Source organism: Gallus gallus, chromosome 6 (genome assembly GCF_016699485.2).
Source record: "Gallus gallus isolate bGalGal1 chromosome 6, bGalGal1.mat.broiler.GRCg7b, whole genome shotgun sequence".
NCBI classification, from domain to species: Eukaryota; Metazoa; Chordata; class Aves; order Galliformes; family Phasianidae; genus Gallus; species Gallus gallus.
Window position 1 is genome coordinate 26,837,768 of NC_052537.1, and position 26,003 is coordinate 26,863,770.

Below are 26,003 nucleotides of genomic sequence, written 5' to 3' on the forward strand. Positions count from 1 at the left end.
ACAGCTGGCCCACCAGCTTGTTCCAAGCTTCCGCCCACTCTCCATAAAACTCTTGGAGAACCATCTCTTTTGTAAATCCTTCTGGCCGTTACCCTTCTTCTTGCTCCATCCGGTCCTGTTGCCCATTCTTGACTTCTGGTTGATAACCTGTCATCTTGTAAAGAAATGTATGGACCTCTAACCTATAGGCAAATTATATGATTATTTCAGAAATGAAAAGTTGTGTTTTAAGAGTTAAATATAGACACGATATTCACCTAAACAATGATGAGCACTGTTGACTAATTAAATGGCTAAATAAATTCATAGGTTTTTTTGTTCACCCACTGCAGACTGCAGTCCAGTATTTCCAGTACTACAAGTGTTGCATTGGCACTATCCACAGAACTTACAGCTGTCATTTTGTCCACATCTTCTTCTGATCGGTTTTTAATATTCTGTTCCTTTGTTTTGTTTTTGTAAATGCCCTTTCTTGTTGTGCTGTTTCACTGAAACTCCTTTGCTTTAGAAGTGCCTAAATCCTGACAACATCAGGGGCTTTTAGCTGTGTTCATGTATTTCTGCACTTGAAATAGAGCCTGCAGGATTTGTCCTCTGGAACATTATGTTTTTGTTGTTGGAAAGGAAACACCTGACAACATTAAGCACTCATGGCTTCCAGTCTTGAGCAAGCAGCCATTATATGTATGTTTATCCACAGTAGGAAATTTGGACAGCTTTTGATTTAGTAGCCCTCATCTGTTAAACATAAGCTGTTACCTTTAAAATTGATTGAAAAGTATTGAAAGGGAAAGAGAAATGTATGGGTATGATGTGAATCTGGTAGGATTGCTGATCGTAACTTTAAACAGTCTGAAAAGCACATTTGCTAACAGGACCAAGTGAACAATTGTGATTGCTACACCCGCTTAAGAATATCTTGCAACCTTTGTCTCATTTTAAAGCAGGCACTGAATTCTCTAGCATCCTTTTCAATAGATTGGATTAAATTACTGGGGAGTGCGGAGCTGTATTTCTTTTTTAGTAGTTTGAGCATTTGTGTATTTGTTTGAATGTTGTAGATGTAACTCAGATTTATTAGTTGAGCAAAACAGTTTATTTTGAATCTAGAGGGGAAAAAAGTTCTTGTTTAATTAAAACAACAGTACGAAGTAGTTTGAATAGTCGGCTTTATTCAAAGAATAATCCTCTGTTTTTTTTGTTTGTTTCCATGTAGGGTATGTGAAATTTAAGTGGATAATAAAACTAAAGGGCCAGGTAGTAAAAGTGGTGTTAACTGAAGCATACAAAAATAATACAGAGATTGCTGTTGCATCATCTGGTAGCAGCGACGGAGGAAAAACCAAGTGAAGAAGTTGGTTGTGTTGTGTATCGCATGGGTGGAATTGAAAGCATCTCAACATTACTGACAGATATATGTAATATTTAAATGTATATTTTTAATGTGCGTATGTGTTTTTTGGTATGGGTGTGTTTGTCTACTTATATGCAGCTGCTGTGTCCTCTGAAAATTGTTCTCCCCTTGTTTGTGAGCTGCATTACAATAACATTGTTAGCAGCAAATTATATTGTCCAAAAGGCCCAGTGGTTTCTTAACACATCTTGGGGGCAGTGTGGGTCAAAGAATGATCTTGGTGGTCTTTTCCAACCTTAATGATTCTGTCACTTGATGACAGCACAAATGTTAATATCATGGCAACTGTTTTTATATTTTTAAGACATTTTAAAAATGGCCAAAGTCAAACTGTTCAAAATTCCCCCCCATGCTTTGGCTTTTCTGTTGGTTGAGATTTCAGGTCATTGCATTACCCATTGCACCATGTAATTGCCATTTCATATTCTCTCTATGGGTTTTACCACATTGGTAATATATTTGTGATTAGATTATCATGACCTGATTGTTTGAATGTTGTGGACTGTAGAAGAGTTCAGCTGCTGAGAGCACTGAGAACATCAATAGGACAAGAGGTAACAACTTTAAGTTGCACCGGGGAGGTTCAGGTTGGATGTTAGGAAAAGTTTCTTCTCCAGAAGAGCAGTGAGACACTGGCATAGGCTGCCCAGGGAGGAAGGGGGGTGGTCACCATCCCTGGAGGTGTTAAAGAAGTGTAGAGATGTAGCACTGAGGGATGTGGTCAGTGGGCATGGTGGGGGTGAGTGGATGTCAGTTGGACTTAATGATTCTAGAGGTCTTTCCAACCTTAATGATTTTATGATTCGTGGCTTTATATAGAGTACATGCATTTACATATGTATGTAAATATTTTCTTGAAGTGATAATATCTGTTGTCTATCTGCTTAAGAATACCAACTGCTTCAAAGAAAGATGGGAATGGTAGCATGGGAAAGCCAGTCCAGAGATGTTGTTTGTTGAGCTCTGCACAGATTGCCTTGTCAGGGCTTGGCATTGTCTTCATGGGGAAAAAACAAACACTGCATGGAGTGCAGGGGGATCTGTCTGCGAGGGGATCTTCTCTGTTGCATGTTGCTGACCTGTACTGGCTTTCAGCCCTGCAGCAAGGCTCACAGGAGTGGATCGAGGTGCTGCTGTGTGAACTGTGTTGCACGTGACAGAAGTGGTGCAAGTTGCCTGTTGGCAGGAGCATGTTGGCCTCTCCTCTGCAGCATGCTTGGTGTGGGCCTGAAGTAACAGGAAGTGCTGGGCATTCCTGGCGGGTAAGGTGGGCCATGTTAAAGGCAACTATGACTGTGCAAAACACAATGTTGGGCTGTTGCAGGGTTCTCTGCTGCATTCTCTAGGTAGTATTTGTATTCAGCAGCTGCCTGTGAGCGATTGTTCCTGCACCTATCAGCCTTGTGGCAACCCAGAGCCCCTGGGGCTCCGTTTGCTGCCATCTCCCACCACTCACTGGGTGTTTGGGGACAATGACCTTAAATTCATGCACTGCTTTCAGATGCCATCACGCTGTTGAATCCCAGTTCATACCAAATAGAAGTTGCCAACCAGTCACTGGGCAATCTTGAAATCACCTTTAGTACTGAAAAACTGGATCCCAATATTGTTTCTCTGAGCTAAGTAATCCACCGCAAGAATGGATTTAGCAGGACAGTTTATCAGCAGAGATTTGCATCAGTACGTATCTGGTTAAGGATATAAGCTGAAATTTAAATTTGTACTTAGATATGGGTTTTATTTAAAACAATATCCTGCTTAGGGTTTCAGCAACATATTTTGCAAATCACTCTTCAGACGCCCTTTCTGGAGCTCAGATGGCTAAACTGGATATGAAGAATGGATTCAGGAGACTTCACAGTGTTAGTGATTATCTTGTAACGTTTTCCAGATGGCAGAACGTGATGCAATCAGCGCTGCCTGGTTTTGCTGCGCTGTATGCTCTGTCATACCCAATAAGTAACCAAGAGACCATTAGAAGATCAACGGGCTATTATGACAATAGCTGGTTAATTCAAATGTTCTTTATTACATTATGAAAACTGCAGATTACCAAAAAGCTCGTTGGTGAATGCAAGAAGATTGATTGCTTCTCAAAGCTCTTAGAGAACTAGGTATGCAACTTGGATTAGCTACCCCAAACTACGCTTTGGGAAATTAAATCCATTTTTGTAAGGGCTGTAATGTAGTTTACATCTGCTCAGTTGTGAGTTTCTCTAGTAGCACTCTGTAATTCCTTTCCTGTTCTTTGGAGAAGCAGTAGGAATGTTTGTTGTTTGCAGTGATCTGAAATACAGCCAGCACCACTAGTTGTGTGGGCACAGTGGTGAAGTTCAACTTGATTGCAGCTTGTGGTTGCTCATAATTCTGCTCATGTTCTTGCAATAATGCTGTTTACTAGCTGGTGCTTTTATTAGACTAGCACGCCACCATTTGAATGGCAAACCCATCAAATTTAAGTAGGTGCTTAGCTCAGGATTTTCTCAGCATTAATTGAAGGCGCCGGGGTACTGCACTGGGACAGGTGCAGCCTTGCCGTGCAGAGGCAGGATATGGGGAGTGAAAGCTCCTGGTGCATCCCGGCATCCAGCTGTGTAGGGGTTCTTACTTGAACCCGTGTCCAAGAAGTCTTTAAGGGAGATTAGGGCTGTGGTGGGAAGTTTCAATCCACTGGCAGTTGTCCTGAAGAGTAGGTTTTCTAGGCACTACTTTAAGCTATCCTACCCTTTAGTTAAGCCTAGGAAAATGGGATGGAGGTAGGAGTAAGACAGAAATACATGGTATTAACAAGCTTTTGGAAAGGATGAGAAAACTTTGTGAAATGGGTTTAATATCTTGCAATGATCTCTTCATCCATGGAGCAGCTGCTGTAGGCTGCTATGGATGTCCTTGGTTGCTGAGAAGGCTCCTCTTGGACGGGGAGGCTTGGAACTGTGTAAGAGCTGACTGCTTCTTCCTAACCAACAAAACCTTACAGATGGAGTATAAGGAAGAAATATCCATTGCTTTGACTCGTTGGCAAGAAATGCCATGCAGTCACAGCAGCTTTAGCACCTGGACAGGTTTCTGCTCAGATACCCAGCCTGCTGCCATGGTTTAAGGAGGTGGGAATAGAAATTCAGCCCAGAACTCTCCACAGCTGATAGAAAAAGAGAACTTTTTGTTCTGGGAATGTAACATTTATCAAAGGCCTGAAAAGTGTTATTAAGAACAGCTTTCTAGTCTGATGCGATCTCCTGTTTTTTTTTAAAAGTACTCTGTTGATAAAGGGGAGAGAGGCTGTAAAAGGCATTACTTTCCAGGGAGAAGTGACCCTTTCCTATACTTTAAAAAGCTCATATAAGACCAGCTGAAATCCTGTCCTGAAGGATATTTGCGCAGCAGAGCACTCAGCACACCATGTATCTCATAGCCATAAGTGCCAAATTACACTCAGCCCGTAACTATTGAGCCCGTGAGACGCTATTTGCTGTGGAAACTTGAGAAGTTTAGTAAGATGTTCTGAGTTCAATTTTTGATGTATCAGAACAGCTTTTAAATCCGTCACGGCTTCAGGTGGCAGAGCTGGCACGAATGGCACTCAAAGCGGTGTTGGAAAGATGTGACTCCTCCTGTGGTTATTGTGGTATTTACACTCCTCTCCTAACGTTAACAGAGATATCTGTAGGAGTAAATCTGGCTGTTTAGAAGTAAGTTCTTTATGGTTAAAATCTCTTCATGTCGCTGTCTGGTTACAAGAGTAGTACGAGGTGATTGTACGACAACGTTAGCTTAAGAATTATTCAGGTACAGGATGGTATATATTTTTAATGTTGCAAATATTCATTTAAAATTCTTAATAATTACATTGTTCCTCTCACGTCAGCCTGTTTCTAATAAGTCCCCATGAGGCAATTTTTGTTAATCAACAGTGCTGGAATGTATGCTGTGGTTGTCTCCTTGGGACTGTGTATATTTAAATCAATTATGTCAAACAGTAACTTGTGTTGGAAGGATGCACAGAAAACTATGAGGCAGTTCTGCATAAATTGCTTGCTTTGCTCCATTGCTTTTTCTGTTTAAAGGTGGAAGCACTTATGAAGATGTCGTGTGACAAACAGATATATTATCTGATATCCCTCTGCTTGTTTACCTTGACAAAGATCCAAATTGAAGCGGAGAGGGTGGGAGCGAACTTACAGTGCACAGAATGCGTAGGGCTTTGGGGTTAAAAAGCAGAACAAAACCAAAACATAATCCACAATCTACTTAATCGCTTGTGCATCTTGCGGAGAGAAACAGAATTATTGGCAGAAATCATAAATGGGATTACAGAGCGGTGCTGTCGAGCTGCTCCGTGGGCAGTAGCTGGGCTGCACTGCTGTGTGCAGAGCTCCTGGACGATGGGTGGGTAGGAAGGAGAGCTGCAGGAAGAGCTGGTGGGGATGGTACGGGCAAAGCCGCGTGGTTATCTATCAGTCAGCAACAATGTGCTGTTGCACGGCAGGAAACTTTGCTGTAATTGGATTTTTTTCTGTTTTGGTGCTGAGCGTTAAACACAGGTCTCACGTTGGTGCATATCCTAGCTCCCTTTTGCTTGCTTAACTGCACATTTGTGCTCTTGAAACGTGCTGTTTTTGCGCTCGTTCTCCTGATGTGTTAAGCACAGAAAGAAATATAAATTCAAGTAGCTGTTATTTTCTGAGAAATACTGGCTTATTCTTATTTTAAATTGCTCTTTTACGTTGTTGTTTATGTGTATGTATACAGAAGGAAAGCGCATTTTCCTCTGTCTATCATCAAGAAGATCGCATGGCAGAGGGAACAAACAAACAGAGCCAACCTCAAAACACAAACTGCGTTGCTAAAGCGGGAATTTGCTTTTGTGGCAAATGAAGTCTCCAGATGGGGGACTGGCGGGTCAAACTCGTTGCTGCTGCAAGCTGAACACACATGAAATGAAGCTGTGCAGCCATCTCTGAATCTCGTTGCTCATTGGAATTATTTTTTCAGAGTGCTTGCAGGAAAAACCGTGACTTTTTTTTTAGTATTTCACGTTGAATGTTTTTTATTTGGGAAACCAGGCTTAGAAATAACAAATTTCGTTTTCATTTGTGAAGATGATATTTTAAATAAGAGGGAATGTGCTCTGGGGAACAGATTTTGTGGGAAAATGCTGATTTCAGCTGTTGCTTTATTAAGGTGTGTTATGCTTTTCACTGGGACATTGTCAGCTGTGAGTAGCGAGTTGCTGCTAAGTAATACCTCTCTTTTCATTAACTACGGGCAGACGGTGTTTAGCCTGGGTGTTTAAAGACTTTTGTCTCGCTGTTTAATCCCTTAGAATCCTACTACACCTGAGGGTTTTAAAGATAAATATTAGTTATTTCTGAAGTTTTCTGTTAAATATCAAGATTGCAGGTAGGATTTCCTTTTGGGCAGAGTAAAATGCAAATGGGCAAGTTTAATTTTTCATTCCTCGCGTGCTGTTTTTAAAGCCATCCTTCAGCACTTCTCAGGGTGAGAAGGTCTTCATGCAGCCACGCGCTCTTGTCACAGCACATAGTTCTGAAACGAACTTTAGGGGCGTCTATAGAGCCTGGCTTTGGAACGTGAATTTCAGAGACATCTTGGAGATTGATTATTGAATAATCTTGGAAAAAGCCTACTATGTATATACTCAGCTTATGGAATCTGGAGATAGAATGTGTTATTTTTTTAAATAAAAAGAGATTTTTTTCGTGGGGGGAAAAATATTTCTTATGCAAGACAGCCTTAAAAAGGAAAAATATTTGTTCTGCTGTTTTGCGAAGAAGGCTGTCTGTCTCAGCAGCAACAGATACCTGCTTTCTGTTAATGAATTTGAGTACATCAGAAGCTGGTATCTTTTTAGTTTTGTCACAAAATACTAAAAATCTGCAGTGGAGAAGTTTGGGTCTAATACCTGTTTGTTGAAATGAATTTATTAGCAATTGGTGGCATCTAGTGACTGTCTTTGTCAACGCACTTACTACGCAATTCATCTACAGGCTGTAGATGTAACCAAATGGTTACCTTACGGGCTCTCCCGGCCTTCAGTTCCAGCCTCTCGTTCCCTTTCAAAAGATAAACTTTCCATAGGGCAGCACTTATCTCTGGGCTTCCTGCTGGCGGAGGCTAAAGCTGCCCCGGCTCGGTCAGCGCTCAGTAGAACCCTGCAGTCTTCAGTGGGCGCTCAGCAAGGACATGAGGAACCACTGAGCTTCAGTTGGCGGAAGGAGAAACAGGAAAGCAAAGAGAATGGATCAGAAAAGGTAGTGTGTTTGTTTAATTCAGTGGTGGTGGTTTGTTGCAGTTCTTTTGAGTTGTGGTTAGAAATTAATAATACTACTTTTTGTGTGTTCTTAAAAACGGGGAGAGCAATAGGATATGTTACTGCTGTGTGGTTGCTAGATCTTCTGTAAGAGGTATCTCTGCTTCCAGAGGGTGATAGTATTGTGTGGATTAGCAAAAGGCAGATGGAGGTCTAGATGTGTGTTTGATTTTAATTCTCGGGAACAATGCGGTGGTGGCCTTTTGTAAAGACAACATCTCTACTTCTGTTGAAAGCGTAACGCACAGGCACAAGAGAAGGGGCTTAAGGCAGAGCTTGTTTCTCTTCGTTGTTCCTTTTGCCCTTGAGAAATGTGCTTTATATCACATGCGCTTCACAGAAGTTGTTCTCAAATGGGTTACGGCAGATTTGGATGCCATTGCAGACCGCACGGAGCACTTCATACAAAACAACGAACTGCGAGATAACGGGGGGAATGTTTGCTGCTGCTTTCAGGTGGTCTATTTTCGACACGGAGGCCAATATCAGGCCCTGGATTTTGTCAGGTCAGGGGTGGGCTCTGAAGACATTATCTGTTTTTTCTGTGTTGACAACATATCCTTGTCCCTCCTGGGTACTGGGATGGCTGCTTGATAGCGCTGCTATTTAAAATACCTAGATAGGAGAAATCACGTAAATGCTCTTACTATTTTTAAGGATGCTCACTAAAGTTGCTAGCAAGGCTCAGGGAGTTTGGGGCTGCGGGATGACAGGTCTGCCAGGGGGACCAGCAGCTCATGGAAAAGTCTTCACTTGCATTTAGTACATCTTCATTTAACAAAGCCATGAGTTAAATAATAAGAAAAAATTTGCAAGTATTAAATATTGTGTGCTTGTTCTTTTATCTATTTTTATTAGGTCAACTTTCAGGATAAGTGTATTTTTTTTCTAGTGCATTTGGGAATGTTTTAATTAAATAGGGTTTTTTGTTCACGTTGTTCAGTCAACTTTTTGTCAACTTCTTAATGTCTCAGCATGGCATTTCCCCTTGTTCCTGGACACTGCAGTGCTGGAAGAGCAGAGCAGCTTAACTGCAGAGTTATTGCTTTGTCTGTACTTGTCAGTTAGTAATGCACATCTGCATAACTGAAAACTGTGGGTTCTAATGGGCTTTATTTATATTGGAACTTAAAAGCTGAGCAAAATAATGCAAACAAATTAACCGTGAAAATCTAAGTAATCAACAGTGATAAATAGTGCTTAGTTTTTTAGAGCCAATCTTGAGAATTGACTTAAAAAAATCCCTTCAGGGGTTGTGTGTAAGACTTGGGATAAATGTGATGGATGATTTTGGCGGAACAGTTGTTTTCCCTTTGCCTTTGGTCTCCTTGGTATGGTAGCAGCATTTCCTTTGCTGGGCAGGGAGGTGGTGAAGGGAAAGGAATCCCTGTACCCAATACAGGTGTTTAATATGTGTGCGGTTCCCTAAAGACCCACTTGGAAAATTTCAGCAGGGCTTAATGCATGAATTTATGTATTTTCCACTGAGTATTAAAATTTAGTAAGGGGAGCTGATGGTGTTCTTCACTTATAGTACTGATTTAAACCTGTAGGGATAATTTCTCAGTTATGGACTTGTTTGAAAAACAGGGATTACGTTAAAAACTCAAAATAAATCTCAATCTGATGATCCCTCTGTTCCTGGAGTGACAATATTGAAAATGTTTTCGTTGTATTTTGTTTTTGTTAATATTATTTTTTTTTGTTGCAGTCACTCTCGGGAGCATTATTCTTGTATTAAATACCTGCAGTCCTACTTCTTTTTTTTTAAGTAAACAATAATAATAAAACAGAATCACACAACCCGGCCAGCCCTTGTTATGAGTGTTCATGGTTTTTCCTCTGTGGATTTGTTAAATGCTCCTATAAAAGCGTATAAATCTAGCTGTAGAGACTGCTCTGAAACACTGATTCTGTGGCTTTTCAAGCGTAGATTAATTTCCAGTGTCTCCTCGGGCTGCATAAGTAAATGTAAAAACATTTACCTGCTAAAGAGTGTACTGTCTGTTTGTACATTGGCTTGTATTTGGTTAAGGATCTGCCAAATTGCCATACAAGGGGAATTTGATTTTTCTTAGTGCTGTTCACCTCTCTTGAGTATGTCACACGCACACATAGGGGGAAAGCAAGAAAGAAAAAGAAATACGTGACACAGTGAGATCCTTTGGTCTCTGTCATATCCTCTGTGCATTTCCACCAGAGATCTGGAACTTCTTCCTTAAGCCGCCTATCCTCAGCCAAAATGTTTGGGCAGTAGGCACAGCTTAGCCCCTATAGCATCCTGTGTTTTGTGTTATTGCTTGTCATGGTGACTTTTAATCATACCAAAATCAGGCTTTCTGCTCATCATGTATCGCCTGGGTGACACAGCAGAGCACGGGAACAGTGTTGAATGCGTGATTGGAGGCACTTTGCTGTCCTTTGCTAAGACCCATGTTTTTCTATTTTTTTCATCTGGACTGAAAGATATACCAGCTGCGGTTTTATATATTTTAAGCAGATTTTACTGCTCATATTCACTCTGGATTTTAAATATAATGTTTCCCTATAAGTGGAGTGGCAAAGAGAATACCCCAGCCTTGTTGCTGATGAGGCATTATGCGTCGAAGGCCTGGAGTGACTGCACTGTGAGCTGAACATCTCAGTTCTGCAATGACTGCTGCAGGCAACTTGTCTGCAAGCCTGGGAAGGTGATTCAGCTGTAAATTGCTCCTTTTCTTAAGACTTCAAATGTCTCCTTGTTGGGACAGGTGAATATCTACGCGTTTCATCTCAACAGTGGCTTCGGGGTATATCAGTGAAAATGGGAAACAGTGATCTTTCTTGGGAATCATATGCTTTGGAGCAGTTCTTTACAGTCAACTTTTTTTCCACTGCATATTCATCACAGACTCATAACTAAACAAAGTATGCAGTTTCAGAAATCCTATTAAAGCAACAAATGCATCCCGTCTTACTGCTCCAAACAGTCGCAAGGCGCGTGACCTCTTCCTTGAGGAAACGGGCCAGGGAGTCCCCCACTGATGTTTAAGCATAAAAAGTTGTTAATGTCCAGTGTTAAGCTCCATTAAGCAGCCTGTAGAATGAATAAATACTGGAATTCTCAATGAACTGACTAAAGGAGGAATGGGAATTTTGGCTTAACAGAGCAGGAGGATAAACTTTTGTATCCAGTATTGGCTTTGTATAGTCCTGTATGAATAGCTGATGGGCTTGGGCTTTTCACACTGTTCCACAAGTAGTTCTCATCAACAGACCTTAAACTCTGGAGCTGTTATGTTGATGGAAGTTTGTTTATATTAATGTATTGGTGTTAAGAGAGAAAGCAAACAAAACTAACCTGAAAATACCCCAAGTGCTGGTCCTGGGGAGGTACTCGTAATGCCGGCAGCTGGAAAACCAGGGGAATCGGTGATATTTTTTTTTCCTTAGCAGCACAATTGAAACATAGAAACCCATTTTTTTTTTTTTAGCAAGAATGCTTGGAAGCCCTCCAATCAAGAGTGAACAAAGGTTTGTCTGTCAGAGTCCCAGGAGCCCCCACATCTGCTTTAGAGAACAGGATGTGAGGAAGGGTAAAAATGAGGCACATCTGTGTGGCTGCCATGGCTGGGGGAGCACCTGGGAGTTCTGGGTGCTGGGAGCTGCTCTCTGGGCTGGTTTGTTTTTGCTGGGCCCCGTGCTGTCAGGGCTTCTGAGCAGCGTGGGAGCCCGGCGTTGGGGCTGATCATCTGCGAGAGATTCTGCACCCTAAAGGCTGAACCAAGTCCTTCTCCTTTGGAAGATGGAAAAACTCTTTCAGTAATTAATTCTGGGATGCTATTTAGCTTGGTTTTTGTTTTTATAGTCATGAAAGTCTTGGAATTCTCAATTCCTTTCAGTATTCAGTCAGAATTTTGTAAGCAGGTGCCTTACACTTATGCCTTTAGTTTGGTTAGCTGATTTCTGGTTGAGCTGATTTCGGTAAGGCAGAGTGCATGAAACAGAAACAAGTTGTGCCTGAAACAGCTGTGAATTCCTCTTGCTACATGCAATGAAAGCAGCTCATCCTAGTACCCAGCATCCCAGTACCAACCAACCATAGCAGAGTGCAGTGCCTGAGTTGTGCAGAGCATTGGCAAACAGGGAATGTAAAATTTGGACTTTGGTGGACAGAGTGCAAAAGGAATTTTTTTTTTCCAGCCTTTTTCTCATGGATTATTCACCAATCTCCACTTTCGCCTAACAATGCTGTTGGTTAGTGAATTCAGTCATCCATCTCCAAAAAGTAGCAGTGCTTAATTTGATTAAAGCTTTCTTATGCCCCTGTGAATCCTGTCAGGAAGATTTGTTGGGCATCTGTTATTGCTTAATCTCTTTGGTTTTGTTGGCAATGGGGTGCCGTTCAGGCTCTCACGTTTCTAGACATCAGGAGTAGTGGTAATAAAAGCGTGTTACAAAGTTCTGCCTTCAAGTTTCATTTAAATCAGCACCCAGCTAACTGCGTATTAATGCGTGCAGCGTTTTTAATATAGAAATAAAGACCCTTGCTCAGAATGTGTTTCGCAATGTGTTTCATGATGTAGTCCTAATTAAAAAAAAAAAGTGATTGCAGCCATCTGTGCTTCTGGGACATTAAATCTTGGGGGAAGGCTGCGAGATGGGAAGGTGACAGCTGCAGTTGTAATGATATGTTCTTGAAACTCGTAGGTGAGCTTTGTGTGTGCATTGCTGGTGTGTAAGGCGTGTAAAGCTTTCTGAGGCATTGCATGTTCTCAATGTGGAAGTGAAGCGTGCGCTGGGGAGGTGCCGTGCCGAGCTGGAGGCAGCAGAGTGCTTTAGCTCTTGTTTCATTTTAATGGCAAATCTCAAACTTTGAGGATGTTCGTGGTTTGGGGCTTTTTGTGGTCAGCTGAGATTCCTCTGCTCGCTCAGGAGCACAGCTATGGATGATGTGCTCAGAACTTTTAAACTGTGATTCTTACGGAAGAAATCTTCAGTTCCTACAAAGGAAGCTTCGGTTTCCTCTTGCATCAAGTCTCCTTCAAAGAAAATCTTTTAAATTTCAACAAACTAAAATAGAGCTGATGTGTCAGCTGGGCTGGCTGCAGCTAGCAGCAGCCTGCAAATGCTGAAACTCCATCATCCTGAATAGAGGGAGGACTGCTGGGCGCCGCTTCTCAAGAAGCGGAGTATTTTAGATGGAGAAGGCTTTGAAATCGGGCGGTGGGAGGAAGGTCCTGGTGGCGAGAACAGTTGTGTTAATCCGGATGGCAGCTTGTCTTCATGTCTGACTGTCTTCATGTTGTGTAACCCTCTGTGGGTTACTTCTGTGGAAGTAAATTAATAGTTTATATTAAAAAAACAAACGAACAAACACCACAAAACAAACCCACAAAGGCAACAACCTGATTTTGAAACAATAGTAACCAAGCATGAATTGGTAGGCTTTTGTCCTCTTTCAGTCAAGTATTTTCAAAGTGAATTTTTAAGTAATTGTCATTTGTATTTCTGTACTCCTGTGAGGCTCAGGGCAAGATGACAACCCACGGGGTGGGGGGAAGGAAACCCAAGGAATCGCTGGGATGAGGGGCTCGTGAGGCTGTGGGGAGTTCTGCTGAGGCGTGACTGCTGTTTCTTTGAAGTGAACGTATTCGTATTTATGCTGGCATGAATTGAAATCCTCGCTGTGTTCAGTAAGCGTTGTCCGAATGGTACAGCAAACAAATGCAAAAGCATTTTGGTGTGTTAGTTAAACGTCAGCGTACTGCAACAGTTGAAAAATACGTGTCTTTCACGTCAAATAATTATTTGATGCATTTGCATTTTAAAGTGCTGAGGGAATATACAAAAAGAATAATACCTAAATAACATGAATGATCATCAGCCCACGTATTATAATACAAAAGGCAACTGGAGATTGGCTTGAATTCTTACAGTGTTTTAGTGTTGCATTTAAAAATTAAATAAGTTGGAGTCGGTAACCTTTAAAGGTCTCATCAAACTCCATGAAAATTGTAAATGTTGATTGAAACTTTTTTGTTGCCCTTTGAATGAGTTACCTGGAAAGGACTTTTTGTTTGTAACTGTGTCCTTTCACAGAGCCAGGTACATCCTTTAAGCTTAAGGGAAAGCACTCTCGACACAAGCAGGGCTGTGTCCTCCGAGCCCTTTAAAACCGAATGGAAAAACAGAATGGTTACATACCTCAGGAATCCCTGCGTGGACACAGATTGTTCAGTCTCATCTTCCTTCTATAGATTTTTTTCTTTTTTCATAACCTAAGATTTTTGGAGCATGAGAATTGAACCCGACTTTCTGAGAAGTTTGAGTTCTATATCCAAACTGATTATAGATGTTTTGTTTTTTCCAGTGATATATGAAGCAAAAATAGCTGGGAAATACCCATTAACTCCTGTAGGCCTGTGAAGGATACTGAAATAAGGGCTGAAATTACAGATAAGGCAATGATTGTTGCTAGGTGCTGGTTAAAATACGTGCACGAAGTGAAAGGAGAGCTAAGTGACAGCGCGAGGCCGCGAGCACGCTCTCATGCAGTATTTAGGGCAGCAGCAACCTGTCAGCACAGGGAAGAAGGACGGCTGCTGCCCTGACCCCTCTGTGTACCCACCTTGCTGCGTGGCTCCGGGTGTCCCTGGTGGGAACAGTGCAGCCGTCCCGCAGCGCTATCGGTGCCGCTGTCGCCGGGGTTGTGCTGCAGCTGAGAGGTCTTGGTACTGCCGTGCAGATGGAGCGGGAGGGTTTGCCTCTACCTCAAAGACTTCGCTAAGGATTAGAAGGCTTTAACAAGGATTGTGTGGTTTCTTTGCTCCGGGTGGGTTTGCAGTCCGGTTTGAAAGATGAGCACGAGAGGTTTCCGTAATACCACGAATGTGAGTTGAAGCACAACAGAGGGGACAATAAACTTGGGGCAAACAAAGGAAAGGAGTCATATAGCCAAGCCAAACAGCCGTGCACAACAGCTTGGGAATACTCTAATTGCCTCCAGACCATTTAAAACATTCAAATTGTAAGCAATTCAATAGTAATTTCCCAATGTGTATTTGGCTACTGGAAAAGCTCTATAGTATGATGCATCCCTTTTCGTTCGCATGTTGCTTAAAAATAGAACTTATTACTCTCTCTCATGTGGATGAACTGGGATACTCCCTGAGCACAGTTTAAAAGATCAGTATTAGAATTTAAACCATAGAAAACACAGGTGCAGAGAACATAAATAAGATTGCACATGCTTTAGCTCCTCCATATCGTGAGCTGTTTAATTATCCCGCTCTGCCTGTAACTGAATATAGCCAAACCAGGCTTGTGCTTATGAACAGCGATGGCTGATATTTCTTATGAGATTCCAGGATGAGATTGCTGTATCATCTGACCCTCTTGACCAAAAGTCATTTTCTTACATCTTAGCCTGTCAAGAACAGTGGACTTTTCTTGCAGCTTGATGACAGATGAGACTAGTGTGCTGCGCATGGGAATCTCCCTGTGAGATGGGAATGAATGAGCTTTATTGCAGAGGGTTAAGAAGGCTTGCTTGTTTATTTTCTTTCTAAATGAGTATGGAGAGAGTCGATATGGGTCATTGATGGGATTAGCTCCAAGGAAAAGTCACCTGTCTGGATGTCTCAGGGTGCTGGGGGTAGGGAAGGACTTCTTATGTTCGAGCCGCAGCTTTGAGTGCAAAGCTTTGTTGATGGGTATCTGGGCTTGGGTGCTTTGGTGGTTCCTGCACTGCAAACTGATAGGTTTAGTTGGGTTTCCTAGTAAATAAGCATCTGCCTCACAAAGCTTGGCTATTGGCGAACAGACGACCAAGTCACTTGAATCTCTATAAGTCAACATTGCACTTTGTGTGGACTTTGCTGGGATTTGTCTTATCTCTTCCTGGCTGTATTGCTGCTGTTTGGTGCAGCACCAGCCCTATTTCCCAGTAGACTGAGGACCTGTTTCAGCCTTTTAGGGCCACCAGGATGTCAGTGGCCTCCTCAAGATGCTCTGACAGCTGTGTTTTGTTTTGATGCTGCACATCTCAGCCTGTCATATTCTCATTTGGGGCCTCTCCCTAATTCCTGAAGAGAACACTAGAAGGGAAATGGGGAAGAGCTACAAGGAGTGAAACTGTTGAAACCAATGAACTTCTGGAGTTACTGTTGGAATTGCAGTCACCTTGGCTTGCTACTAGTTGAGTGACATTTAAGGGAAAAAAAAAGTGGACCTGTCATACCAAAAAAAAAAAAAAAAAAAAGGAGGGAAACATCTCCTTTTCTGCAAGTTCAATATGTGGAAGCAACTTACAGGCTTCTGTGTCCTTTCTTCATTTTGGACAGGAGCTTTCTTCAGTTTGGACAGGTTTGCTCAGGCTAGAGCTAAGGTTACAAAGAAGTCATCAAGCTATTGGGAGAACTGATATGGCTGTAGTGGACGAGTTTGTCACTTTGGGGTGACAGTGTAGCAAGATGATTCCTTCTAGGAATCTCTGGACTCCAAGAGTAAGTTAAAGGTGAATACAGTGTCATTTACTCAACTTACCCATCAGTAACACTTCCCGTCTTGTCAAATGTGCATGTTTATATATACCTCTGCTGTAAGGACTGGGTTCAAAAGATAAACTCTAACAGCTATGTGGACTCAGTTTGACCTTGCCAAAAGTGGGTCCCTCCACCTCAGTTGTACTGCTTTTCATATGAGGGAGCACACATGCCTACATGGGCCACTTCTTTTTCCACTGCACCGGCTATGAGGAGCTTCTAAGAAGGAGAGCAAATCTACCCATGGGGCTTGACTCAAGCTTTTGACAATGAGCCCTAGGGTTTTTATTCCTAAGCTTTTTCTGTTAAAAATGTGATTGACGACTGGAATAAGTGGCTGGGATAACTGAGACTTGAGTTCCTCTGCTGGTCAGCAGTGCCTTTTCACCGTGCTGAGGAGGACGGGTGTCCCGCCTGGCTGCCGTCCCCATGCGGGATGTGTCAGCACAGTGCCAATGGCAGATGGAAACATGGAAACACCGCGGTAAATATGCACAGTTATGGTTTAAATGGAAAAGCTGTGGGAAAGGAAATACATTAATCCATTGAGGCTGTTTTTTCTTTTAAGTAAGCCTCTGTAATAAATTGTGAGTTTTTGCTGGACTTACCCTTTATATTTCTAGATTCCTTTCTTGAGTGGGGAAGGGAGCGGAATAGAAATTGAACTGAAGCATAAAAATTATTAAAATACAGAAGCGACTGAAAATTAAATTAGGTCATGCATGTGGAAAGAAATCCTCTCCCATATGGTCTCTTTCGTGAGCACACTTCTGGAAATCCTGGTCTTGTGGATCAGAAAACATGCACTGAGCACAAGTGTGTGGTTTGTTTAGGTGACGGTGCAAAGGCAGTGCTTAGGAAGTGCTTTACAACCAGAAAGAACAGAACCCTGCATTGGGGAGAGCTCAGATTGGTGAGAAATTGAGTGTAGGCTTCTTCTTTGGAACTAACCTCAACATTCAGGCTTTTAACTCTTTGGAGCTCAGATACTGCCTGCATTGTCAGGGGTTTCATGCCCGACCGTCTCCAATTTTTGCATTTTTAAGGACATTTTGCATATATTCACTCTGGCTAAAAAGCTGAGGATGTTGAATGGTTTGCAAAAGAGTTGCTAAAATTCAAAGCTATTCCCACAACTCTAAAGCCCGTTTCTCTCTCAGATGCCTAATTTGATTCTCATCTCATCTTCTTCCTGTTTTCCCAGTTGTTACAACTTTTGTATCCTAGAAGGACGGACTGTCCTGAGGATGAAATTTCCTGAGCTGGAACAGTATGGAGGAACACGTGCTTTTCTTCTTCTCCCCAGTAGTAGTAAATCACCCTTAAGGTACATTAAAACCTTATTCTGCTGCTCCTGCACCCAGTGCAGCAGCGATGCAGGATTCAGAGGAGGGCATGGGTCCAACCTGCCGACCCTGCAGGCTGTGCCAGGTGCTGCTGGTCCCTGGCCGGGCGATGGAGCCATGGCAGAGCTCCGCCTTGCTCCATCCAGCCCCATTGCTTGTGCTCTGGCCAGTTTATTTTAAGCTGGCCTGAAATATCTCTGCGTTGTACCATAGCGGGTAATGTATGCAAAGTCGTGTATTTCAGTGGTGTCAGTTGCAGAATAACTATTCTGTCACATGGAAACCTTATGGGGGGGAAAAAGGAATAAATAGAAGAAAATAGCGTGACGCTAAGTGAGCCACTGCAGACTCTTATGTGTTGGTCTCCTGCTTTTCAGAAGGCTTGTGGGAGCTGGAATTCCTCTAGAAAAATGTGGCCAGCTGAGGACACAGAGTTAAATCGTGGCTCGTGTGGGCTTTGTTGTGTCAGCAACTTCGTATCCTCCTAAGAACTTGTTGATCTTCTTACAAGGGCTCAGTGTGAACAAAGTCAGGGCAGAGCTGATGCAAAATATGCATTGTGGGGCCAAGTCATGCACAGCAGAAGGGGTGAACCCACATGTAACACGCCTTGGTGCTGCGGCTGCCTAAATGTTGGCTAACCATTATTTTTGTGGTGTTGAGCTGTACTTAGAGCTGCGCGCTCAGCTTTGCTCACCCTCTGGTGTGTGTCCACCAATCTGTAAATATTGCTTTAATAAGAAAATGAAGCTGTGGCAGAGCAGACTTTTTTTTTTTTAGACCTCACTGAAGTACACTGTGGGCAGGATGGCTTCAAGTTCAGCTCTCAAAGCAGCTTTTGTTCTTAGAGAAAAATGCCTTCCTGAAGAGAGCTGTGTGCTGCCCAGCGCTGACACGGATGGGGCACCTAATTCCCTCACGGAGGAGAAATTGTAGCTATGTAAACAGGAGGAAATGCAGATGTTTTCCCTGTTCAGATGGCTGCTGGGATAATGCTGCACTGTGCACCATGTGTGTGCTGTGCCATGTGGATCCTGCAGATCCCACTGGGGCTTTCTTTAAGCGTTCGCTGCAGCATTCATTCCGGAGCTGTGCTGATGTGGATGTCCCTCATAGCCATCCTCCTTTGTGTCTTTTCTGGTGCTTACATGTGCACACGTGCATAAGTGTCCTAGGAGTGAAACGTTTAGAGACTAGTCTTCCTTGCTGCTTGCTTTCTAATGTAGACTTGATTCTTTTTTCTTTCTTGTAAGAGTTGTATTTGTTCACCTTTGGGTAAGAGCTGAAAGTTGTTAACCACAGAGGGCTGCAGTCTGAAGTTCCATTCCTGTTTCTGCAGCTGTTTGCCCCTTGCATTTTTGAGATGCAGAACTGGGAACTCCTCTGCTCCTCAACTCAGTGGTTCACTTTTCTCCTTCAGCGTTTATTCTCTTGCTCACGAGGCAGCCCAGATGTCTCCCCATGGCACAACTGGAGTGGAGTCTGCTTCATTCCAAGGGAACAGACTCCAGTTTGTCCCAGGGATCAGCCCAGTGTCACAGTGGGGCAACAAAACTCGATTCTGGCCTTTGTCAGAGCACTCCATGAGCAGCACACCTCATTGTGCCTCCTGCAAGGATCTGCTGGCGTGTGTGGGGATAACAATATCCTTCTGAGGCTATTTCAGCTTGAAGAGGACAGCTTCATCAGCTGGAGGAGTGGCATGCTCAAACTGGGTTGAATTTTGAAAAATAAACACAACTCCTTAAAAGTATTTTTAAAGTACCTTTTGTTACTTTATAGGAAGGGAGCATAGCAATGTAATGCCAGCTGTCTTTTTGATAAATGACCCTACATAGACTAGTAGAGGCTGTGACATTCCTCTTATCCCCTCTTGATAATCTGAAAATCTTCTGTGCTGGAGTGTCTGCCCCAGGGCAGTAACGCAGGAACGCTGGATAAATTATGCCTTTCATTCCCTGTTGGATAAGTTAGCCAGCAAGTTGCACAATGAGCCAGTGTGGGCTAACAAGGGTGCATCAAAACTGAATGGGATGCCTTCCCAGGAATCAGAGAATTAGGGGTTTATTAATGATGGTGCAAAAAGATATTGATGTCTGGAAGAGATGAGGCTGACTCGTGGTGTGGTTACATTAGCTAAGATGGAAATTTTGTACTGATCTTCAGAAAGAGGGTTGTAAGCCCTCTGCTGACTCCCTGCACAGTTCCATTGGGGCACCATCTGCTACATTTGGGCTGGAGATCTCTATTCTGTTCATCAGAAAGTGAACAGTTATTGTAGTGAATGAAAGTCATTATGTTCATTAAATGAAAGTTGCATTGACTAATTCTAACAAAATTAACACACAGTGTGTTACTTCATCTCTTAATGGATCTGAGCTTTGAAAGCATTTTAGCTTTTAATCTCTTTTGTGAGTTACCTCTGCTCTTTTTGCAAAGGCATCCTTCAGGGCATTGCCACGTCTCCTTGTTCACCTTCCATGTGCTCTGCTCAGTGTTCGGAAGACTTTTGGGGACCATGGTACTTCTTTGGGTGTTTTGGAATGCAAACTGATCTTGATCTTCCCTCCGAAGTAATTCAGGTGATGTGCAGCAGTGTATTCCAGCAGTAAATCTGGCATCCTCCTTCCAATGACGTGTATCTTTCTCAATCATATTTGTGAGCATGCTGAATTTTGTGCTCCAATAGCATAAGTTAATTCCAGAATTATTAACAAATAAAGTCTTGCTTTTTCGAAGTCCTCTTCAAGCCATGTTGAGTGGAACATGGATTTTGAAGATATTTAACTGTGTCAGTAAGCAGTGAAATGTGACACCCTAAAAGTTCACTCACTTCCAGGATTTTTAACAAATTCAAGATATGGCACAAGACCTCCATAGCACAAAATTATGTGAGAATGATGCATGGTTGTTGTTGCACAATCCAAAGTGCTTTCCGAAGAGTAGAAAACAATGATCTTCATAGAAATGGGAGACAATAAGCTGTTAAGATATTTACTGTCCCAACTACTAATAGCCACAAACATCAGGTCATTTTGAGTGGTGTGTGTGTATGTGAATATATGCAATATATAATTTCTCCCATGTTGTGTTCCAGGGCAAGATTAATGTAATGTGCAGGATTTGGCGCAGAACCTGAATTCATTTGGAAGGTAGAGCCAGTGCAGAATGTGTCAGCTTGCTTTTTTAAGCAGTGCCCATCTATGAAAAACTGCAGCCTGTATTATGTGATCTGAACTAGTTGGAATTTTGCTTGCAAGCATTTCAGATATAAAATTTCTGACTGGTCATTTTTTCCTTGCAAATGATCCCCAGTAGGAGCCTTCTGCTTGGAAAGGTGCGTCTATCACTGTGATGCTGCAGACCCTTGAGTTGTTGTTCCCCTGGGCTCAGGGCTGTGGGCACACGTTTTGCTCCTGGGGTCCGTGCTGGCATTGTCACACCCGGTAATTCTGCACACAATATTTTGATTGAAAAGGAAGACAGAGAGGTAGCCGACAACACTTCTGAAGATGTGAATACGTGATTAAAATACATAATTAGTTTCCACAGAAATAAGTAGAAATCTTCCTCTTGACTCCAGCAGGTTTGGGAACGATGTCAAGATATCTGTTTTTAATTGAGAGTTATAAGGAATGAAGTTGAAGAGGTCATGATATTTACTTCCGTAGCAGAAATCAATTTAGCACATAAAATTTAGAGTAGTTTTCATTTAAGGATAACAAGTGGTACGTACTAAACCAGGGATCTCTAGACATTAATTGTGGAACAGTTGTGTCCCCTGAAATAAAAAATGAGGTCATCAGGAATGACTTATGTGCTGAATTGGAGTTGTTGAGAAAAGAGGGGATTGTTCTGCTTTGGAAGTCAGATTTCAGATTTGTCTTCTGTGCTTAGAGAATGGATTCCAGGTGAGGCTGTGTGCCTGATTTAGATACAAGATGATCTATGTTTTATTTAGTATGCATTCTTTATGAAGAGTAGAGAAAAGGAATCTGTTCTGCTTTTAGTTGGGTCAAATTCTTTTCATTAAGCTTACAAAGAAAGTACTGAACTCCATTGTTATTTCTAATGGTAACTAGTCAGGGAGAAATGATATGCTTCTCTCATTCTAGGCAATCCAAAACCCGAATTATAACCTCCATGTGTCTTTATTTGTTGATGCCCAGTTTACGTATGGATTACAAAGGAAACCAAGGATGACCTATCCTTTGAGTTGGAAGGGACCCATAAAGGTCATTTGTTCCAACTCCCATGCAGTGAACAGGGACATGTACAGGTGGACCAGGTTTAATCTGAGCTTTGAATATGTGCTTCTTACATTTGTAGCGTGGTGGGCAATAAAGCATTATTCCCAAGGAGAATTACCTTGTTTTGACAAAACACGCAATTCCTTTATCCATCCTTCGTGTTATTACTGTCTGAACCATAGAACAGCTTTTCTGGGCTGACATGCAGTCACCATCTGACAGAGCAGAGAAGACCCACCATTAAGCAGGTGCACCCTGACCATATCTGACCATGGTCAAACTCTTGTGTTTGCCCAACCCCTTGAGTTCAGGCCTGGTTGCCCCCCACTGCTGCCCTCAGTCTGCTGCTCAGAGCGGTCCCCACATGAGCAGTGGGCAGGAGATGTCTTTTGGAAACTGAGGGGTTTGCAGGAGTGGATGGTAATGGGCAGTGAGAAACTAATAAAGACATCAGGGGTAATAAAGGCAACAGAAAATATATTTGAAAATAGCATGCAAAATAAATGGCTTTGTGTTCAATATTTGGGCGTTTCACAGGAATTTGGAATTATTTGGGGGTTAATTTAAGAAGAAATAACATTGAAATTGGCAAGATGTGAAAGGGTGGATATTCAACAACCCTTTCTGTCTTCACGTCTGCCATCTTTTCTTCCTTTTTCTGCTGATGGGACAACTTACAGAGCGTCTCTGGGAGGTTCCCTGGTGCTCAGTGTGTGATCGGTGCTTCCTGCTTGGAGGAGCATGGGGAGATTGTAAATGCAGAGCCAGCATTGCTGCTGTGTGTTTCTGTGGGGGTAAGCACTGCACGGCAGGGCTGGGAGGCACTGCAAGGGTCGCTGCTGTGCGGTGTGCTCAGAACTCTGTGTCAGATAGGAAAGGGTTAAGTTTATTTGTCTGCTGAACAGTGATAAACAGTTGTCACTGATAATAATTCATCTAAACTGCAGGTGGTCTTTGGTAATGACAAATGCAGGCTTTATGACCTATGTCCAAGCTAGTAAACACTTCAGTGCATCTCTGGGCTAGCGCAGCTAAAAATAGCCACTAACACCAGAGAAATCTACTTTAAGGATTTCTGTACTTAAATAGCATTTATGGTTCTCTGCCTGCACTGCAAGCAGAGGATGGGTAAGAGAGGAAGATCAAAATAAGCAAAATGATTGTGGAAAATAGGGAAAGCCTGGCCGAGAGTGATTGTGGCAGCCGTGTGCGAAGGCTGATGGGTAACGCTATAAAGGTTTGTTTATATTCGTATCTTAAAACGATGGCAGTGCTGGAAGCAAGGAAGCAGTTCACTTCCCCTCAATCAGTGAGGCTGTCATCTGGTTTAAGTTGTTCCTCGGTGAATTATTTTTGTACTTCAGGATGATTATTTTTACGTGACCGTGATTTTGGTTAGCTACTCAGAGTCTCAGAGCTTCCGCGTAAGGTTATTTGTTGTAGATGAGAGACAAAGAAACGCAGCCCGTGCTGGAATAAACAAGCAGGGATGTTTCTAGAAGCTGCAGCTTCCTGCTGTGTGCACTTATTCCAGTTAATACAGTTAAAAGAAGCCTCTGTCTGTAGTGGAACGTTTCTGCACAGAGCACTATGGATTTACCTTAAAAAAGCCTTACTGAAACTTGTCCTGCTGGTTTAATGAGTGTGCTTACCTAATGTAGGAGGGTCGTGGTTCTGCTCGTGGTGGGTGCCCTCCGTTTCTCTTCTGTCCCTTTCTTTACTCACCTGTTCAAAGTGCCTTACACCAATACTGCACGGTCCCAAACTGTAAAATGGAATTAGGCAAAAATAGTAAGGCACTTTGGAGTTATCAAATAAAAATCTTTGCAGATGACTTAAGGAGTTATCCTGGGGCCAGCAATGCTGATCTATGATTGTGGGAGGTGCAGGATGAACTGATTGCTCAACCTCTTATGATATAGTGAGGCAGACAGGAGCAGTACAGCAAGAAGCTTGTTGTTGTGCATTGAAGCTTGCCTGAGCGTCTGCTCCAAAGGCAGATTTGTTTACTAGCAGTGCCTTATTCTGGAGATTCTGTAGCTGCGAGGTTTACGCCGCTGTCATTCCAGAGCCCAGGAAAAGTGAATCCATGCTGTCCCATTTAATGAACGAAATAGGATGCCAGTCACTCTTGACAAGTGTGTGGTCCAATGCCCTGTGGATTTCAGTAATCCTTGCTTGCCTGTGTCCACAGAGCTATGTCATTATGTCATAAAAGCAAACGACACAATAAATGTTAGTTTGTGCAGAGTTAATTTAATGTGGGTTATATATGCTCTACCATGTGCTGTTCTGATGCCGTGTATGCACATCTGCTCTGGCCAAGGACCTTAAATAAGACAAGTGGCACAAATAAAATAATTCCTCTTCTTTTACCTCTGCAGGATCGGGCTGTAGATGTTGTCTGCAGAAGTTGTTTGCAAATGGGTGCAAAAAACTGAAATGTATATACTGCATACTTTTATACCGCTTCTATTGTGAAGTTGGCTATAGAGAATTTTGGAAAGGGATTGCTTGGACTCTGTTACAGTGCTCGGATAATTTATGTTCCTGTAACTACTCTGAGCAGGGGAAAGAAGAGAAAGAAATAGGTTCCTTATTCTCGCTTGGATTTATGCTTTTGGAGCATTCCAAATTATGTCCTTTGCTATGCTCTGCAGCACGTAACAGTCACCTGCTGCCCTTCTTGTGGGAATGTGCAGTCCAGTTCTGCTGGGTCGCTTTTGACTCCTGGGTAGCTAAAAACAGCTTGCCCATCCATGTGTAAATGTTACACACTGCGAATTGCCCAGGGGCAAGTGAATCCCTTTTTGCATCTGTTTCTGTGAAAGGTTTGATGTTCCAGGTTATTTATATCCTGCAGTTATTGCCAAATATATGATGTAATTTCCTAACTTGTGGCCTCATGACTACTTGCTGATGTTATTCCATTTCACAAATAGCATGAATGAAATACAAACTTCATACACCTAAAAGAAAACTCGTCTCGTCTGCTTCTCCCACCTGTTGTCTCCCTGCACGCAGACGATGCTGCTGCCATTGCTGGCTTCACAGATCCTGTCGCAAACTGCTCCTCCAAGGGCAGTTGCTGTGTGTCTCAGGCTGCAAGAAATACAGAATGCCCTTTTTCTGCTCTTGTAATTGTTGTAGGTTCAGGGGTTGGATTCCTCCCAAGACACTGGCGCACGTCATTTCATCCATCTGCATATTTATTTCATTTTGCCCAATGGCCTCGCGCTCCCTGAACTGGGGGGAGGGCAGTTTTAAATCCTCTGCCCTTGTAAAAACAATAATTTTATGGTTTATAGCTGCGTGGCGTGTGCACGGTAGGCTAAGCTGATTGGTAACACCAGGGTTTCCCGTGAAGCTGGCAGGATTGACAGCCACAGCTTGATGATGAAGACAGATGGAAATCTGCTGTGTCTGCAGGCGGTCATGCCCAGCAGGTTTTAAGGCTGCAGCTATGTTAATATGAGGCATGCAGCGGAGGCAAGACCCCAAACCCCTGGGCCCTGGAACCAGTGGGGTGTGGGGGAACAAATACAGCCTTCCCTAAATGCCTGTTATCGTGAGGTTTCTTGGCTTTGTTGCTCAGGCTTTGTTGCATCTAGCTCACCTCTTGCTGGCTGCGTTGTAGAGTACGTGAAATTGTAATCTGTTGTCACGTGGTGCTGCTTGTTTGTCACCTCATCCTGCGAGGTGGGCTGGGGCTGGTGGCTGCTGGTGGGTCACAGCCCTTTTCTGAGGCTCTGGGAGCTGAATGCCATCGGTGTCCTTTCATCCCAAGCCAGTGCTCCTGCTGATCACCAGGGTACGCTCCATTTTGTCCATTGCTTAGCGCAGTACTTGCTCCTAGCATTTTTATTTTAAGGTATTGCAGAACACATGCTGTGTGACCTACACAGGCATGTAAGATGGCAGTACTGTGCTCTTCTCTTTGATTTTAATCAATATGAAGGAGCTTTCCTTTATTCCTGTTTCTTTTAATGCAGATACCTATAAGGGATGCTTTTTACCAGTCAAGAACAGGAAAAGATTTGTTTCATACCCATTGCTCATCTGCAAGAGCATATTTTCAAAATACATCGTTCTCATTCTCCTTTATGTTTCATGTATTTTGTTCAGTTCCTGCTTTCC

General features: G+C 42.7%; 1 protein-coding gene across 12 annotated transcripts in view; it reads left to right on the plus strand.

Annotated features, from left to right (window-relative positions):
- RBM20 (RNA binding motif protein 20) overlaps positions 1–26,003 on the plus strand; it is a 93,848-nt gene that overhangs the window by 12,565 nt on the left and 55,280 nt on the right. For 2 of the 12 annotated variants that reach the window (XM_015288977.4, XM_040702996.2), the window contains exon 1: positions 7,579–7,686. The exons of 6 other annotated variants lie outside the window; for them this stretch is intronic. In XM_015288977.4, the coding sequence (XP_015144463.2) occupies positions 7,673–7,686 (14 nt within the window). In that variant the 5' untranslated portion in view covers positions 7,579–7,672. Of the gene's footprint in view, positions 1–4,093; positions 5,104–5,549; positions 5,801–7,578; positions 12,435–14,474; positions 16,755–26,003 lie in introns of those variants that run through there. 4 more of the 12 variants (XM_046943357.1, XM_046943355.1, XM_046943356.1 and 1 more) reach the window with 4 other exon arrangements.